The following is a 17,970-nucleotide window of genomic DNA, read 5'->3' on the forward strand; positions in this document are numbered from 1 at the left end:
TAATACTAAGTACCTGTCAACTTCCTTCAACTTCCTTCCTTCAGATAATAATCAACTTTATAAGAAATCTCACCTGAATGCTGGGTCCCCTCGCTATGGATACTCTTTTGCTTTCGTTCCTCAGCAGCGAGGTGGTGTGATCCGCATCGATTTTGTTGAAGTTTTTCTTCCGCGTCTTCTTGCTGGATGAGATGCAGTGCGATGGGCAGATGCAGAAGAGGATGCGTAAAATGCAACAGATCAGACCCAATCCTGCGGAGAAAGGATTTCTTAGCACAACAGAATACTAGAAGGTTCGGTCAACAAGTTTATTGCCTATGAGAGAGGGCCCTATAAGTCTTAGTTCCACGGTTTTGAAGCCTTTCTCCCCGGTGCCCACGAATGCGATGACCAAGCCCAGCGCCACCGTGCCCAGGCCCACGTAGAGAAAGGCGTTCGCAAAGGTGCTGGGACCGCGCAGAACGCCCAGGAAATCCTCGTCGTCCGAAGAGCCGCCCAAGGAGGCGTCTTGTATCTGCCAATGGAAAGGGACATTGTCAGTAAGTCGAAATAAAATCATTTTCAATGTGATTTTAAACACAACTTAAGGTATTAAGAAAACTGGAATGTTTCTATTCCGAAAAATGTTAAATATAGAAGGGATAGTAACAGTATAATACAATTTGTTCTCTCTAATCAAATGAATTAATGTTGCGAAATATTTAAATGGCTTTCTCTAAAGATTTACTATCCTTTTTAATTTAGATACAAAAAAAATTATAAAAATCTTGACGGAGAATATCAATAGAGTCTTTATAGAAATAAAAGTTGTTGTTTTCCTGTTTCGTCTTTCCAGAGTTGTGTTCCTATGGAGGAGGGATCCCTTATGTTGATTAATTATTTGGTTTAATAGTCGCAGATTAAAGTAAATAATTTGATGTATTGGCTGCTAACTTGATGCACTTTCTGCCTGATCCACCTAACAGGGAATGCGCTGAACACTGGGAAAATGGTGCACGAAGGAGAGGTGACATGGTGACGGTGATGTGGGGGTGGAGAGGTACAGGTACAGGTACAGGTGAGAGTGAAAGTGATAGTGAGATGCCGCTGGGCTAGAGGTACGGCCTGGGTAGTATGTACAGGCGGGAGGCATGTCCTGAGAGGTTCCTAGGTGGGGGCACTTACTCGGTTGCGCTTCACCCAGCGTCGGTGGCAGGTGGCCTGCTGCTGCTGCTGATCCTGGACGCTGCAGCGTCGGCCCCGCTCCAGCCAGGCGGCCCGTCCCTGGGCGCACTGTGGGTCGGGTCGGGTTGGGTCGGGTCGGGATCGGAATCGGAATCGTAATCGTAATCGTTATCGTAATCGGATTCGGGATCGATACCGAGTGACAACGACGACATGATAGCGCGGAGACCAACACCAAGCGACGACGACAACAACACACACAGTGGTCGCGGTGGTTGCGGTGGCGATATTGGGTTTGTTTGTTTTGCGGTGACGGTGGGGCAGATGCATAGAAAATATATACAGTTAAGTGATTAGTTGGACTGTGTGAGATCGTCTCTCGTTTGCGGATAGGGGTACACGTATTGTAAAGATCTTAAGTTATCAAAAGCATACAATACAACTCATCACAAGAGTAACGTCTAATGTAAAAGCAATCAAATTTCGATTTCAAACTGAATACTGCATTTTTTCGTTGGCTCCGAGAATCGGTATCTTGCCATCAATTACAACATCAATGGGAAACATAATTGGCATCCAATCGGGAAATAATTTGGTTAGGTAAAGGCATAAACACACTTCAGAGTTAAACGGTTAACAGTAAGGATAATGATATCAAATATGGTTAAACATCGAGTAAGAGGGAAAGATAGATACATATAGAGGGGGCGGATAGAATTAGGAATGGGAATATGGAACATCAACTGAAAAACAAGAACACTGAAGGGAGTTAAGCAGAAAGAGAGCACACTTCAAGACACAAGTCATAAGTATTCGTTTATTTGCTTCCCAACAATATCACTCGGCATGCCTCAGTCGAAAGATCTTAAAATCACAGCATAGCAAATCACTTTTTTAGCGCAGCCACATGCATTAGTAAGAAACCGAATAAATAAATCCATTCTCAGTATATTTATAAAATATATGTTTGATTTATGTTCTCATAAGTGTAATATCATTCGCCTTGGGAAAATCTTGTGCAAATTAGCTGTTGACATGACACCTCCCCGATGACTCTTTATTAGATCCCCAGAATATATGGAAGAAATTCTTACTGCCATTGAGCCCTGAATAACTATTAAATTCGTTTTGTTTTTAATTAAAATTTTGGGAAGATACAGTCAAATGCAAATATTTTTAATAACAGCTTTGGAGGTTTTTTTTGTAATATTTTTCAATATATATTTTCAAAGTGAAAATCTTGAAAACCTTTTTTCAATCAAATGTATTGGGTCTAAATCATAATTGCAAATGTATGGCTTTGGCCATCTGAAGTAAGTTTTATTTCTTGGTTTATAGAGTAGTTTAATTTTGTTTAATTACTTTTACCACTAATGGAAATATAATTACAGTTTTGTAACGAAAGGCCCTATGATATCGAATAGTTTCATATATTACTTTTAGAATATTGTCATGTGATGGACTAATGGCTTCTGACATTTTCATTGTATTTTCAAACAATATAAAATGAACTATGTCTTAGAAAATATCTCCATATTTTTTTTTTGATGGAATTTCAGCAACTCAAGATTAGTAAAAGAATGTTGGTTTTCTTGTTTGTTTCGATAATAAATTTAAATCTGTCAATTATAGGTATGGGCTATGCCAAAAGTACTTATTTTGAAAAAATATAGATATACATACATACATATGTATATATAAGATTTGGCATTAAATTTGAATTTCTATAAAAAAAACGTTGATGCTGATGTTTTATTAATGTCTAAATCGACTCGTCTGTAGATGCTGACCAAGAGTTAATATAACGGATATGCCTTTTGCAACTCGTACATTAAAATATCCATCGTACAGCATAAATAACATTAAATAATCCACTGGGCATATATTTTTTAATACCAAATGTAAAATATTACAATTTCTTTAGGAAATTTTCCCATCATAGACCCACCTAGTGTCTTAAGAAAGGTCCTGACCCCACAAATCGGGAGATTTCCCCATTTGCCAAGTTGACAATGGCCAAAGCCAACGACGTGTCGTATACTTGATGTTGGCTCAGTTTTATTTGCCTTTTTAAGGCAAACTTCGTTCGTTTCTGCCCGACTTGCCGCAGAGCAAACAAACAAACACAAGTCAATGTCAGTTCAAGTTGCACAGACACAGGGGCACCGCGATGCCCCACGCAAACAGGTGCACACCCACAGCCCCATTTGCATACACAGAGCCCACTAGCACTGGCCAGCACGTAGACAGGCTAATGAGTGACTCGACTTGGCTCGAACCGACTTGGGGGGATCCGGGTTTTGCGGAGCCATCCAGCTCCAGCACAGTGGTGGAGCTGTGACTATAAACAAGGCAATGCCACTAAGCCAGCTACTAAATGTGCTGCGTGTCAGTAATAAGGCAAATAAAGCGACAAGCACACACAGGGAAACATATACACACATATATACTAAGGGTGGCCTATATACCGAGGAGGAAGGAAATCCAACAGATATATATGACGGTATAGTTGGCGTATATACAAAGTGAACATGATGGACTCTGTATGTAGGGCCACGTTTTCTGGTTTCGTTTGCTGTTCGTGTGCAAAATCGCAGTCACACAAAGCCAGGGCCAGAAAGGACGAAGGGAAGCGGGGAGCAAAGTATCGATCGGCTGTTCCACATAACTGAAACTGTAACTGTTGTCCTGCCCTTGACTTAATGTAGGTGTAATCAAAAATTTGCGACGCTGATTGACGGAGAGCGAGGCGTCTCGTCCACCGAAGGTCGCCAGAGAGTGTCGAGGAGAGTGGCAGAGTCACACGTGGAGCAGCGACTCCTCCACTGGGAGGCACTCCAAATATTTCGTTGGCTTTCCACCAAAGGTCAGGTGTTTCGTTAAGTGGTGGAGTTTCTCTAGATCTGAAGTGTAGCTGTGTCATTGGGGGTGACAGGAGTCACTAAATATTAAAGAAGCTACTAAGACTTCTCTTGAGTAGTTTTGAAAAAAATTAACTCTTTTTTAAAATCTTAGTTATTTACAAACGAATTTCTAATTAATGCAAAATATATATAAAATATAAATATAATAAAAGGTTTAGCTGAAGATTCCAGATATATGGTATAACCATCTTAGTATCATACTTATTTATACTATTGTACTTATAATTTAGAAGAATTCAATTTAAAACTTACGTAAATGGATTAATAAATATAATTATTATCTAAAATTTGTGGATTTAAAATGTTGTTAATACAGAGAAAGAGAGTCTTAAGGGGAATTTTTTTGTACCCTTAACAGGTATTTGAATATTTAACATCACCTTGGGAAGCCAATGCTTTCAGAGGGTAGGGTATGTTTTAAGGACTTCTGGGAAATTGCTTATTAATATCGTAAAAATGCTACTCCTGTTTTTTTAATGTATATGCACAATATTGACAAATTGGCGACTTTAGTCAATTTAATAAAGTTGCCTTTTGAGGAGGCTTGAAAATATTTGCCATTTAATTTAATGGAAATATTTTTGCGAATACGCACACGCCATGTGTTCATTAAACTTTCACCTTTTGCCATTGTTAAATATTTCGCAGACTTTTTCGGTAAACCAGCCGATATCTATGGCCAATCGATGAACTCGCTATTTATAAGAGCGCTGCCTCTCCTCCTGGAAAATAGTGGCCTAACCTTTGGCAGTAGTAACACTCACGCAATGCGAGCAAGCGAACAACAAATGGGAAAATAGAAATGTTGTAAAAATTACAACAAAGCGTCGGAAATGCTCTCAATCGGGTCTGGCGCATGGAGGCGACAAAACGCTAATGAACACAGGACACGGAAGCCAGTGCAAGGAAGTAAGTAACCGGCAAGGTTGTTCTCCGATTTCGGCCCAGAAAAAGTAAGCCAAATATGCTTCTTTAATGGCAAATCGAAAAAACGCCAGCAAACGAGGCAGCGTATGTGAGCATAACAGTTCCAGGTTAAGAGTTTATCAACTCAGCTACTCCGATGTATTTAACGTAATATTTCTTTTTTTTTTGTACCTCAACAATGTAACCATGGTTAATAATGTCGCTGCCGCAATAATTCCCATTTAATTAACGATAATTACCACTGCGTAAACCCCCTTTCGGCAAAGTGGCTTTGGGCTTAGTTAGGATTCAGCCTTTTCCATTGTGATAATCGCCATTGATTTCGGTTTTCATTGTGTAACAATAAATTGTTTTGCCGCAATTGGCCATCGGCGTCGAAAATTAACATGTTCTCGTCGACGATTTCCCAGAGGCGAGCCAGAGCAATAGGCCATTATCGGCAGCAATTTATTCGGGCTCATTAATTGTTTGAGAACTGATTGTTTGTTGTTTGCCCAAGTGCTACAAGCTTGTTGTTTTTTTCTACCCGGGGACACGCTGTTAAATTGCGGTTAACAGTTTGAAAATGCGTTGAAAGAAGTAAGCTGCATTTGTCGATACGATTTGAGTAGGGTTTACTTGTTCATAACTTATTTTTCATTGCTATATAAGCTTGATTCCATTAGGCTAACTAGCCTTATTAAAGCAACTATCAACATAAGTCTTGGGTTTTTGCAGCACTCTAAGATTTCCAGCTCACACTCATCTTGATCTTTCTGTAAGCAATTGAAAACAAATCTGTTAAGGACCCTTCAGCATACATGGCCAAGGAGGAGGCAGATGGCAACGGACCAGTGATTTGGCCCGTGTACAACCTGATTATGCAGCTGCAGGTGAACAACTTGAGTTGCGCAGCATCAAATGCGAAATGCACTTGCGAAATCAACACCAAGGATGGCAGGCCAGTCCTGGCACTCGGCGCTCGGCGCTCGGACAGGTGGGCCGAGAGCCAAGGAACTTGGCCAGCCAAGCAAGAGAGGGGCGCAGGCTAATGAAAAATGCAGGAGCAGCCACAGCTGGAGCTGACACACGACCTGGTCGTAAAGAACAGAGGGAAAGAAAGCTAATGCTGTGCTGTGGTTAGACAATGCAGCAGCAAGCAAAAATTGAGGGCCACGGCCAGGGCCAGGGACAGAGACGGGGACGGGGACAGGGGCAGGGACAGGCGCAAAGACATTACAGGCAATTTCACTAATCGACACTGAGAGGACAGCCTGTCCGGCCCCGCCAGCTTTGTATCCCTTCGCACGCCAGTCCAGCAACATTTTTTTTTTTGTTTCCGGATGCTTTCCGTAGCCCAGAGGCAGCCAGGCTCAAGGTGCTCCACGGCCTATGCGGCATGGCCAGAACACGCTGGTCCCGAAACTGGCACATGGCCAGGGCCACGGGGCGAATGTGAAACAGCTTTGCAGTACATCTTTGGTACACAAATCAGCCTTAAACGGTCGAGGCGAAGAAGTTCATTAGGCCATGGGTCTTCTCCTCTTTCGACACTTTTTCCAAAAAAACGTAGCTTGATAACCAAAACGTCTATATGACGTTCGATTTATACATCCAACTTCTAAACACAAATGCGGCCTCATTTTTCTGATATTTTAAGTAATATAATTGAAGAAATAATATAATAATAATAGTATGTGTAGGCAGAAGGAAGCATCTTCTACCCTATAAAGTATAAATATATTCTCTTGATCAGCATCACCAGCATAGTCGATTTAACCTTGTCCATTTGTCCGTTTGTCCATCTGTCCGGTCGCGTGAAACATCAGATATTAGAGACTATATCATAGCAGTCTATTTCCAAACTTACAAATCATTAAAAAATCGTAACTAAGATTGAACTTCAATTTTAAAATGAAATTGATTTAAAATCATGAGACATGGAGGCCCCTGAATTAGTCGGAGATATCGATACCGAATCCCATACTAAACTTTAAAGTTATCCAAATCAATTTCTTTAAATTCGAAGTCTATCGGAGTAAATATGTTGACTCTAATGAGGGTCCGCGTTTAAGGCCATTTAAGCTAATAAACTCGACTGCAACTTTATTACTTGTTTAGTATTAAGGAACTTATAACTAGTATCTCTGCAATTTCCCAAAATCCAGATGCGTTGAGCAACACTGCATTATTATTATTATTTTCATTGCATTTTATCGTCATTGTAATAAAGCGGATGTGATTTTAAATTCAATTACCGTAAACGCACAAAATCGATTGGAGCACATGCAACACATGGGGCACAGCGGAGAAAAATCCCCATTCAAGCAGACCAGAAAACTAGAGAAAATCGGAGAGATCTGCCCAACCGTCGGCCAACAAAACAATTTAAAGGCAAAGCCACAGAGAACATTGGGTAAGTTTCCCAAACGGAACCCGAGGAACCGAAAAAGTTAGCATTTAAGCTCAGATTGTGTAATGAAATCGGACTGCCCGGGGGCTTGGGGGGACCAAAGGGGGAAGGCGCCAGTGGCACCGCAAATTAAAGTCGTTTTGCGGCTAAATGTGAATTGTGTGTGGCTGTGTGTGCGAATGCCGGTTTTGCGGACTTCAAACGGAAGCAGACATTTCTTTCGGGTTTTCTTTTTGCAGCCGGATATCCGGCCGTGAAATGTAAACGTCGCACAGCGGAGTTTCTTTCGCTTTGTTTGCCTAATGAAAATGTCAAACGGTCCCCGCAGTTAATTGAACGCATGTGGCCGCCCCCGTTGATTGGCACTGAAAGACAGGGCGAAAAAATAACGCATAACTACGCATCCAGCAAAAGCCATCGATCAGGTCTGTTCCGCGCTCGATTTCACATTTGGCGACGACGCAATAAATCAGCCAAAGTGCTGGCAGCGGCTGTGGCATGGCTGGGGATGGCGCTAAAAAATATGCTACATAATTTGTTCGCAATAAAATCCTTAAAGTGCTGCGCCCAAGCACAAACCTCCTCGACAGCTCTCGGGCGGAAAAACAATGGAATGGAGTGGACTGGAATGGGCAACGGGGCGGGAAAGGAAAATGCATGTCGCTGGCTTTCGGTTCCGTTCGATTGCATTGCATTGCATTGCAAAGTTTTGCCTTTCCGGAGCTCTTACGTCGCTTCCTTCCTTCGAGCGACTGCAGCCGTTGTTGCTCTTGGCCGCCGCATCAGGGGGGAAATAGTCTATGGCATCAGAAACTTTTTGGCCGCAAATGGCAGTAAGTCAAGTTGACAGAAGAAGAAGCTGAGTTTAAGCCGAGCCCTTCAAGTGCTCACACGAGTCCTGACCGCAAATTGTGCAATTCTCGGCTGCCCTGCCCACCGCTCAAGGTTTTCATCAGCCACCAAAATTGATTTAGTCCTGGTCGGTGTTGAGGCGTCATATATTACCATTGATTACTTACTGCGACCTTTCTTGGCTAAGCTTACCACACGAATATATACAGGTTGCGAGCGAGAAGAATCACATCGAAAAGGTTTATTTTTCTTTTGGGGAAATGTGTGCAGTTAGAATTAAAGGGTGGAAGACTGGAGCTAGGCGATAAAGATCAACTTTTGGCCTGGTCTTGTAAGTCTTAGTTTCTATTTTCAACCGACATTCCTTATTTTGCTTTCTTTTACATCTTAAGATATTATATTTGAATTAAAAAACAGAACCGACAAACTCTTGATATGTTTCCAGGATATGATCCAAGAAACTTTGCCAAAACCACAAGCCATTAGAAACATGTAAAAAGAGATGTTGTATTAGTATATAGAGGCATTGCGTGGGTTAGTCATGTTAGATAATGAATTATTGCGGTGCTTCTTTCAAATATATATATGTATATATAATAGAGATTTTGATTGAATCAGTCTTGTGCTTTGGCGAGTTAGCTTGTTGATTACACAAAGCAATTAAACGGGTGTAGCATTGCTTCCTTTTTTACAGTTTACAGACAATTGTTAGACCGCCTGTCGACGCCGCGATATTGTCGGAGATACACGAGACATGCAATGGCATTCGGATCCAAAAATGTGTAAAAAATAAAGTAAACAATGGCAAACAAATAAATCGAATTGAAATGGACTTCTTGCTCGTAATTAAGCGCATGCGAGACAGCAAGATGGAAAAGAATATCAAGGAGAGAGTGAGACCGACAGAACAATTAAAATGCACGCAGCGGAACAACAAGGTTTGATTACATTCCATAAAAAGGAGGGATATAGATAGATAGAGGAGTGATTCGAAGGGAAGGCTGCTATAGTTGTAATGACGGGCAAGCCAATGCAAGCATGCAAGCTAAAAATGTGGGATAGTTATACGAGATAGATACAATTTAGCTTGTTTGCTGTTCAAATTCCGGCCGTTTGTACATACGTCCCAATATGCTATAGCTCACATACACTCAGTCACACGCGCAGTCACACTCACAGATAGATATGGCTATTTATATGTATGTATATATTAAGCTACTAATCCTAGCACGCTACTAAGTTTCTTTTTGGTTACATATATGTATATATATATATATAGCACGGGCCACAGCACAGAGAGAGAGAGACAGAGAGATACATTGTTTAAATGAGAGACAAAGAGAGAGCATTGTGGTTACAATTTTAGACACCAATATTAGGAGGAGAGATGACAGTAATTTGAATCCTTTCCATTTTTAGACTGTACCTAATTGGACGATCTGAGTCTTATCATTTGAATTCATTTAGCAAGCGTTGCATACTTTTGGGCGGATTTCTTTTGGGTGAAAGAGACAGAGCATGATACATTTTGCAATTGAATGTCGCGCACCTGCGTTTGAAAGAAATTAATCGAAAAATAAGTGTTTTAAAGGAGTACGGGGTGGTGTGTGTGTGTGTGTTTGTGTGTGTGGCGGTGTGGTTTCTCGAGTGGTCATTTCGTAAATGTGGTGCGTGCTTCGCATTGAGTAAGTAGAAGAGCGGAGAAGTAACGGAAAGGATCGAGGACACAAACCATAGACAGTTTGTCCCGTGTGTGTTATCGAAAAGAAGAAGAAGGTCTTACGGTTAAGGCTAAATAAATGTTGAAAGCAACGATTGAAGCGGACAGCGAAAATATCTATATTCCCAGAAAAGTGCCACGTGTGTCGACATAGATAATAAAAACAAATCAAAATATAATTGAAACGAAATGAGTTGGCAATGTAGACCCTGACACCATGGGGCATACTTTTAAGGGACTCGAATTTCTTTTCAAGCCCTCGTCTGCCCCAAAAGTATGCATAGAATATGTATACATAAAAGTTGCTCATATTTTGGCAGCAAATAATTATAATCAAGTTTGTATGAATCCTTCTGGTTTTGGATGGTAACAAGGTATGATCAAATGCGCTTAATTGGCTTGGTGGGTTAGGCTTTTTTTTATTATCGTATTATGATGGTCATATTCGGTATTTGGGTATTTGGCCGGCATATTTAGCTAAATTGAATGGCTTTCTAAACTACGAAAAACAATTTCCTTACGCTTTATTTATATATTACATATTTGGTATAGATAACACGCCAACTCTGACTTACCCAGGTCGCTGGAAATGTATTTGTAACAGAACTTACAGAACCAAAATCTAAGGGAGCAACAATTTTCCCACCCAGAAAAACCTTTCAACTCACAGCCAAAAATTGTATTGTATACACTCCTTGGTATTTACTCTGTTCTTTTTTTTTCATTTTTTTTTTTTTTTTTTGCTGCCGTACTGCCTTATTTGTTTTGTATTCTCTTGTTGTTATTGTTTTAGTTTTAAGCGCTTGCTTCAACATGTGAATGTTCCACAAAAAAATGGTTTCGGGCCGAAATTAAAATGTGCATTTCAATTTGAGGCAAAGTTTTCACTTTGGCAGCCGGCTCGACTGAATCGGCATTGTCAAAGGGAACATTTTTTCATTTTCATTTTGCCGTTTTTGTAAAACATTCAATTGAATTTCTTTTTCAACACAATGGTAGTGTGTATTTTTTGCAAAGCGTTTTTTGTTTTCTTCTTGATTGGTTTGACTTTGTGGAACAAATTTCGCAATTGAATCAAGTTGAGCTCCTAGATCGAAAACGGGAATGAGAGGCAAGTAAGCTTTACAGAATCTTTTGGGAAAACTTGATACCATTTTGTTTATTTTATATTAATGCATTTTTCTTGAGTGTTTTTTGTTTGGCGTTTGATTGATTGTTGTGTTTTGTTTTGTTTAGATTTGTTTGTTGTTTTTGCATTTGGGTGGTCTGTTTTTGGTTGTTAGTTAATGTTGCATACTTTCTTTTGGTTTATCGTTTGATTGTTTCATATGTCTGTTGTTCTTTTTTTTTGTTTTTGTTTCTTGATGACTACAAATTAAAAACTAAAGCCAACGAAACGAGTAAAAAACGAACTGAAAAATTGCCAAACTCATTGCTAATTGATATATATTATGTATGTATGTATTTTGGTGGGGATGGAGGGAGAGCCCACAAAATGGATTTTCTATGTAAATTGAGTTGAATTTGCGGCTGCCAAAAACTTGTTGAGTTTCCCCAACTGATTTATGCTAATCACATCCCCGATGGTATGTTAATTAAACCGCTCGAAATGTACATGCGAAAATAATTGCGTTAATTTACGATTGACTTTGCCCCAAAATGGCGCCCAACGTGGGGGCGAGCTCAACAAATGGCAAATGTTATTAAAGCCAGGGTTAGGTTAGTCCATTTCGTAGGCACTCCTTCGCTGCCCATGCATGATGTATGATGTGGATGGGCTGGGCTGGGCACTTGTTTCGCACGTTTGCTCAAGTTCAGCTGGCAGTTTATGCAGCACAGTCGCCGCTCACTCTCTACACAAAATGGTATGGAGGGGTCGTTCAAATCAAAGCAATGAAAATGCTTGTAAATATTCAATGCAATCTTTTTTTGTGTCGGCAGGATCCTTTTCCTTCGCTGGCCCTGCTTTGCAGTTAATAAAATATTTAAAATATTTTATTGGCTTTGGCATAATGCTCAATGCTGTGCCTAAGCAGCGGGCCAAAAAACACACCGATGCACACCAAGAAAATATTTTTAATATTTCATGTGCAAATGCTTACTGGGCGTACTACGAAACTTAATAAGCGGGAAGTGGAAAGGAGACCTTTTAAAGGGAAAACGAAGGGGATTGCGATTTAAAAAAGGGAACAAAAAAGAGAAAAATAGTAAAGGCGGAGGGAGGGGAGGAACGAGAGATCAAATGCAAAGCAAGGGAATTATTTACAAGCATTTTCATTGTACTTTAAGTTTACAACCAACTGCAACATGGCAACGTAAGCGGCACAGCGCAATTGCATTGTGGCAATCACGCAGGTGATCATTACGTTACACTTAAACAAAGAAGAAACACGGGAGAGGCTTTCACGTGATGAACAAACGACAGAACGAAAAAAGATTGATTTTTGTAATTTGGTTTCTGGTTGTGTAACTCAAGTAGTTACGTATGCAAATGTATGGTTTCAAAATGGATGCTTCGACACTTACTTCCGGCGGTGGCGGAGGCGGCTGCGGCGGCGCCACTGGAGTTGTCACGTATGTGTTTTTCTAGTTACGCAAATGGTGGACGACAACGTATTGGTAAGGAATTAGCAATTACATTGACGGAGGCGCAAGTTGTGAACCGAAAAATTTAAGACATAAGACACATAATAATTTTCGAGTGATGTGTGGCGTGGGACATATGTATGTATTTTCAATAGGAGAAAGTTATAGGACGAAAGCAAAAGAGTATCCAAAGGAATGATAGTGAGCGACAGAGATAGAGTTGAGTGAGAGTAAGTAGGTAATGAGTTGTTCTACAGCGTGTCTTTAGCGAAACTATAATCTATGTATAATCGGTTTGATCCGTGGACCCTTTTAAAACAGAGATCCATGAAGCAAATCCTTCAAACTGAACATACAAAATCGGTGTATTTATGTGGTGAAACCTCGTATACTTTCGCTTAGCCTAACCTCCGGATTAAGGGAAAAAACTAGCTTAACGAAAGTTGTTTCCCTTAACGAAAGGAGGGTCAACGAAGTTTTACTCTAATCAAAAAAAGCATAAATGTGTTGAAAATTATAGATCGGTTGATGTGCTTTATATATTTGTTATGTGGGTAATTTGTATTTGATATTTCATAGCTCGTTTTTGGTTTGCTTTATCTGAGTTTGGTTTAGTGGTATATAGTTAGAAGCACTTGCTTTGGATACTTTTGAGTACTACTCGACTAGTTTAACAGGGTGCAGCGTGTGATTGGGGAAGAGCGCATTGGATATGTTTGAATTGGTAGTGGTTGGTACTGTGGGTGAAGATCTACACACGTCTTGGATTATACTGATTCTTATTTATACGTTACATAGAGTTAAAGCAAGTGCACTGTTGGCGATAGGTTCGGTTGTGGGGTGGGTGGACTTGGTAGTTGTGGTCTGTGCAATGTTTCAACTACAGTTGAAGCTAAGTGTGGGACTGGGTGACAGACAGAGAGTTAGTTATTGGTTAGAGCGTTTATAGAGAGTTACATTTAGTGGGATAGAGACAGAAGGCAGAAGAGGCAGAGAGCTAGACAGACAGATAGATAGATAGTTGGATAGTTGGATAGTTAGATAGCTATATATAGAGAGAGAGATATATAGAAGTAGAGTTGAGCAAAAGCACTAATAGTTTGCTGAGAATTGAATAAAGGTGGTTAAGCTAGTTGTACAGCGCATTTAGTTATTGGCTGGCAGAGCTCTTAGAGTTGAAAGGAATAGTATCTATAGTCATATCGCATATTATAAAACTTCTACTGAGTTAACAGTTAATAGTAAGATACGTTCCAAAGCGGCTCTATGTTCTAGATTCGGGGATAGTTGGGCACACGCTAGTTAAACTGCAAGATCCAGTAAAGAGATGGAAAATTGAATTCTATTAATCCTATTATAGAGTTGCCACACTACTTAAGGAAACGTATGCTCTGTTGGAAAGAAGTTAATTCTGGGGGCGTTTCTTAAATCAAAATAGAGTTTGTGTCTTGGGCTCGAAAAGAGATGGAGACTCTAATAGAGAAAGGTGGAAACGTAGAGATAGATAGGGGGAGAGAAGTACAGATTGGAAAGATAGTCGGATAGTGAAGAAGGGGCTGGGGTTGTCAGGTGGGATTGGGGGTAGAAATTAAAATTTCATTTTAGCTGATGGTATTCATTTGTCGACTTATTGGAAATTAGCGCTCTTTGCTTTTAGTTTGCGTTCTTAAGGGGTCAAAGTTTAAACTATTGCTTTACTGCATTTTCGCACTTTATGTTCTTTGTGGGGGCTGAGCTCTTCAGTTCAGAAGGAGACAGAGAGAGATTGAAAGAATGTGGTTTAAATTTAATTTGGTATTTGGTTGGTTTTTTATATTATTACCCATGACTCAGGTGGATAACGAGGAAATGGAGCTATTTCTTTAGTTGCTACATTACTAGGCAACTCAAGTCTTCCACCTAATTTTCGTAGCTTTCTTCTTCTCGCCACCCGAGATTTCGATCTTAGCATCAATGCGGCCTGCATCTTGGTGTTGTTTTTTTTTTCTTTTTGTTTACGGTTTTAGTTGTTCTTTTTTTGTTTTTTTTGTTTTTTTTTTTGCTTGTTTGTTCCGTTCAACGGTGCGTATACGTCACGTCAGTAGGTACGTATCCGTTGGTTTCAAGGTTGCGTGGGAATAGTCGGATTGTGGTAATTAATTAACAGTTCGAAATCAATGGGATGACACAGGTTACGTTTAGGAGCTTAATAAAGTCAACGTCCATGCTGAAAGAGTCACGTGAGTCGATACTTTCTCAACCTTCTCAACAACTACGAGAACGTACTGAGCGCACAGTTTCGATAGGCACAAAGAGGAGGAGTTATAGAAATAGAAGCAAAGAGTAATATTTTTAAACAGATTTCTATGTGTGGTGCTGTAGTTCTTGTGGTGGTTCTTGGGTTTTCTGTAGCTGTAGCTGTAGCTGTAGCGTAGTTGGGAAGCTGCGTCAGCCCTGTGAGCTGGCGCAACTGAGTGGCGGGCTGAGGATGGGCTGCGTTGATCGCCAGTGGTCGGCTGCTTGTTTTAGCTCCGTTAATTCGTTGTTGTTGTTGTTGTTGTCTTTGTTGTTGTTGATGTCGGTGTTGATAGTGTTGTTGTAGTTTTTGCTGTTATTGTTATTGGTGGCTTTCCAGCGATGGTGCTTCTGGCTGCGCTGCTGATGTATCGTCCTGCGGCGCTGCTGCTGCGTTTCTCGTTGACGACGAAGTTGTGAGCGCGAGTACCGCCAGTGGCGATTCATTAACGGCTTTCGGCGAGTTGCGTCGATCGGCAATCGATAGGCGATAGTGGGTTATCGGAGATTGGTGTTTTGTTGGTGTGTTTTAGTGTGTGGAGCGGATCCTCGATTGGCTCTAACGGATCTCTGTTACGAAGCGTAGCGTAACGCAACGCTCGGCGTGTTGCTACGTAACGTTGACGTTATGCAGCATTGTATTCGTTGGCGATTTCATTTTCGTTTGAATTTTGGCATTGAAAGCTATAAACATTTATTAATATCTATGAATCGACGTTGACGTTAGCGCGGCACAAATGTTAGCGCACTGCGACGTGAATGTATGCTCGGACCGATCGCCTTAGTCTATGCATTGCCTATTCTTATCATAATACTTTGCACGTAGAAAATGTTCGAGCTGGGTTTTCATTCACTCGGCTAATTGCTGATTCGGATTGCAGTTATGGCTAATAATTAACGATAGTTGCTACGTCTATGTAGTTGACTTTTAGTGTTCGTTTCGTTTAGGCTACGATGAGAGAAGGCAATGTGTTGTAGAATTTATTGTTGAAGTAACTCGTATCTGGTTGCTCAATAAATTATTTCGGTTCGATCACATTTGGTGCAATTAATTTAAGTTTTATTAAGTAGAAAATATATTTAAAGCTTTCTTGTTGATTTAGTTTCTGCTTTTCGTCGTTTTTGTAGCACTGAATGTCATTGTAATAACTATATAAAAGTCAAGCCCACACAATATATTATCATTTTGATTTATCGTTGCCAGTTCTCTGCTGCCACTCTCCGTATTAGTTTAATTAACGTTGATTTAGAATATACTTGAATGTTGGTTTTAATTAGTTTATATCACATATGTTGCAGTTTCCCATTTGACGACTACGAATTGTTTTATAGTAACTGTTGTGTCCTTCGCTGCTCTACTTAAACCTTGCTGTTGGATATGAAAATAATTATTTTTCCCGATATGGTTACGCAATCAGTAGGTTTATCATTACATTTTCACTTTTTTCATTATTAACTTGCGCATATGTAAAGCTCGAATTCAAAGGCCGCATTATTAAATATTTGATTTATTTATTTATATTTCATTTTGACTGTATCGCGAACGTTTGTTTATTGTTGATTGATTTACTTTTATACAGAAATTGCTGTTATGGATCAGCATGTTATTTATTGAATGTATTTCATAGCTGTGTTTTGTTTCAATTGGTTATAACGTGAGTGATTTGAGCGCCACATGCCCCATGAATAATACTCTAACAAACCACGACCCATGTCAATAAACCAAATTATTCATTTATGAAGATTGCTCCTCTTGAACGCACTCAGATCTTCGACTTGAATCAATTGTGGCCCTCGTCTCTGAAGACCAGAAAGTTAAGACAAGTCGAGTGCACAGTTTCCAGGCCGTTGCAAATCACTTGCAAAAATCTGGTGAGTAATGCAAACATAGAAAATATTTATGGCATATAAGCCATGTAGCTGCCCTGCAATGCCATAATTCAAATGTCTGTGGAGGGATGAGAGTCCGGGCCAGGCTAGGGCAGGCACTGCTCACCGAGATGGTGGATGGAGGAAGGCCGTGCAAAAGTTACGGAAAGGCGGCTCCGGGCTGCAGCTGCTGGAATTCGAATTCATATGCAAATGCTGCAGAGGAGGCCGCGCTGCATCGGGGAAGCCTTTGTTAGGCAAGTGGAACAGCGACCTAAGCAAAACTGGCAACTGCGAACCGAAAATTTCAATAATTCAACAGCGCAAAGCGGAAAAAGTCACTCGTTGAACGATGCAGATGAAATTTTAATGAAATACAGATTCATGCAAAAGCCACACACGCCTGCAGTCGTAGGAAACACACACAGTTTATACATTCGCATTCAGCTGTGGTCATTTGAAAAAAGAAAACCAAAAATATCATTCTCACATATATGTAAAATGATTTCTTTTTTTTTAATAAATGTACTAGTTTATATAAGGCTTTTCCTTATAGAAGAAATGCCTACAATTAGTTAAATTAACTGATGATTTGGAAACTCAAAAGCACTTTTTGCACTTTATAAAGGAACTCGAACTTAAATCACATCTGACTTGTGAGCCAACTTGGCAGGAATATTTAAAGACGCATTTCATATTTTATTATTACTATATACACTCGTACTCTTTAAATGGAATTTATTCAATTTGGTGAATGCTATATTTAGCAACATATCTGTAAGTCCTCGCGACGTATGACGACCGATGCTGTAGAGTACAAAAACATGGCTCACACGCAGTGGCGCTTGGCTGACATAACAAAAGCTCGCTGTCTGACTCTGTCGCTGACTGGATGTAACGCCTAAAAGATTGCTACATTTTCGCAATTAAACACAGACTCACGCACACACAGACACACTGCATCCTCATCCATGCTGACTGTATGTGTGCGTTGTGCAGCTGTGTGCGAAACTACACATGTTGCTATTTGGCAGCTATTCCCCAGCAGCAGCAGCAGCGGCAGCAACAATGTCCTGCTGACAACATAAGCGCATAAAACTATAGTATGAAAATTAATTTGTGCGCTACGATTTCGCCAAAGAGACATATACATACATATAGAAAAAAAAACAGAAAGGAATGTAGAAAAGGGCCAGGGGGAACCGGATGAGTGGAAATAATATATGACGTTTTGCTGCAAATTTCATTAACACTGAATTGCC

General features: G+C 40.2%; 1 protein-coding gene across 5 annotated transcripts in view; it reads right to left on the bottom strand.

Moving 5' to 3' along the window:
• LOC110185134 (uncharacterized) overlaps positions 1 to 17,970 on the bottom strand; it is an 89,843-nt gene that overhangs the window by 3,468 nt on the left and 68,405 nt on the right. For 3 of the 5 annotated variants that reach the window (XM_086832130.1, XM_086832128.1, XM_086832129.1), the window contains 3 exons: positions 1,165 to 1,272; positions 316 to 514; positions 74 to 252 (listed from right to left, as the gene is read on the bottom strand). In XM_086832130.1, the coding sequence (XP_086688256.1) occupies positions 74 to 252; positions 316 to 514; positions 1,165 to 1,272 (486 nt within the window). Of the gene's footprint in view, positions 1 to 73; positions 253 to 315; positions 515 to 1,164; positions 1,273 to 12,505; positions 12,566 to 14,387; positions 16,209 to 17,970 lie in introns of those variants that run through there. The other 2 variants (XM_020953832.2, XM_020953833.2) reach the window with 2 other exon arrangements.

Source organism: Drosophila serrata, unplaced genomic scaffold (assembly GCF_035046125.1).
Source record: "Drosophila serrata isolate PLE 108 unplaced genomic scaffold, ASM3504612v1 contig_245, whole genome shotgun sequence".
NCBI lineage: Eukaryota > Metazoa > Arthropoda > Insecta > Diptera > Drosophilidae > Drosophila > Drosophila serrata.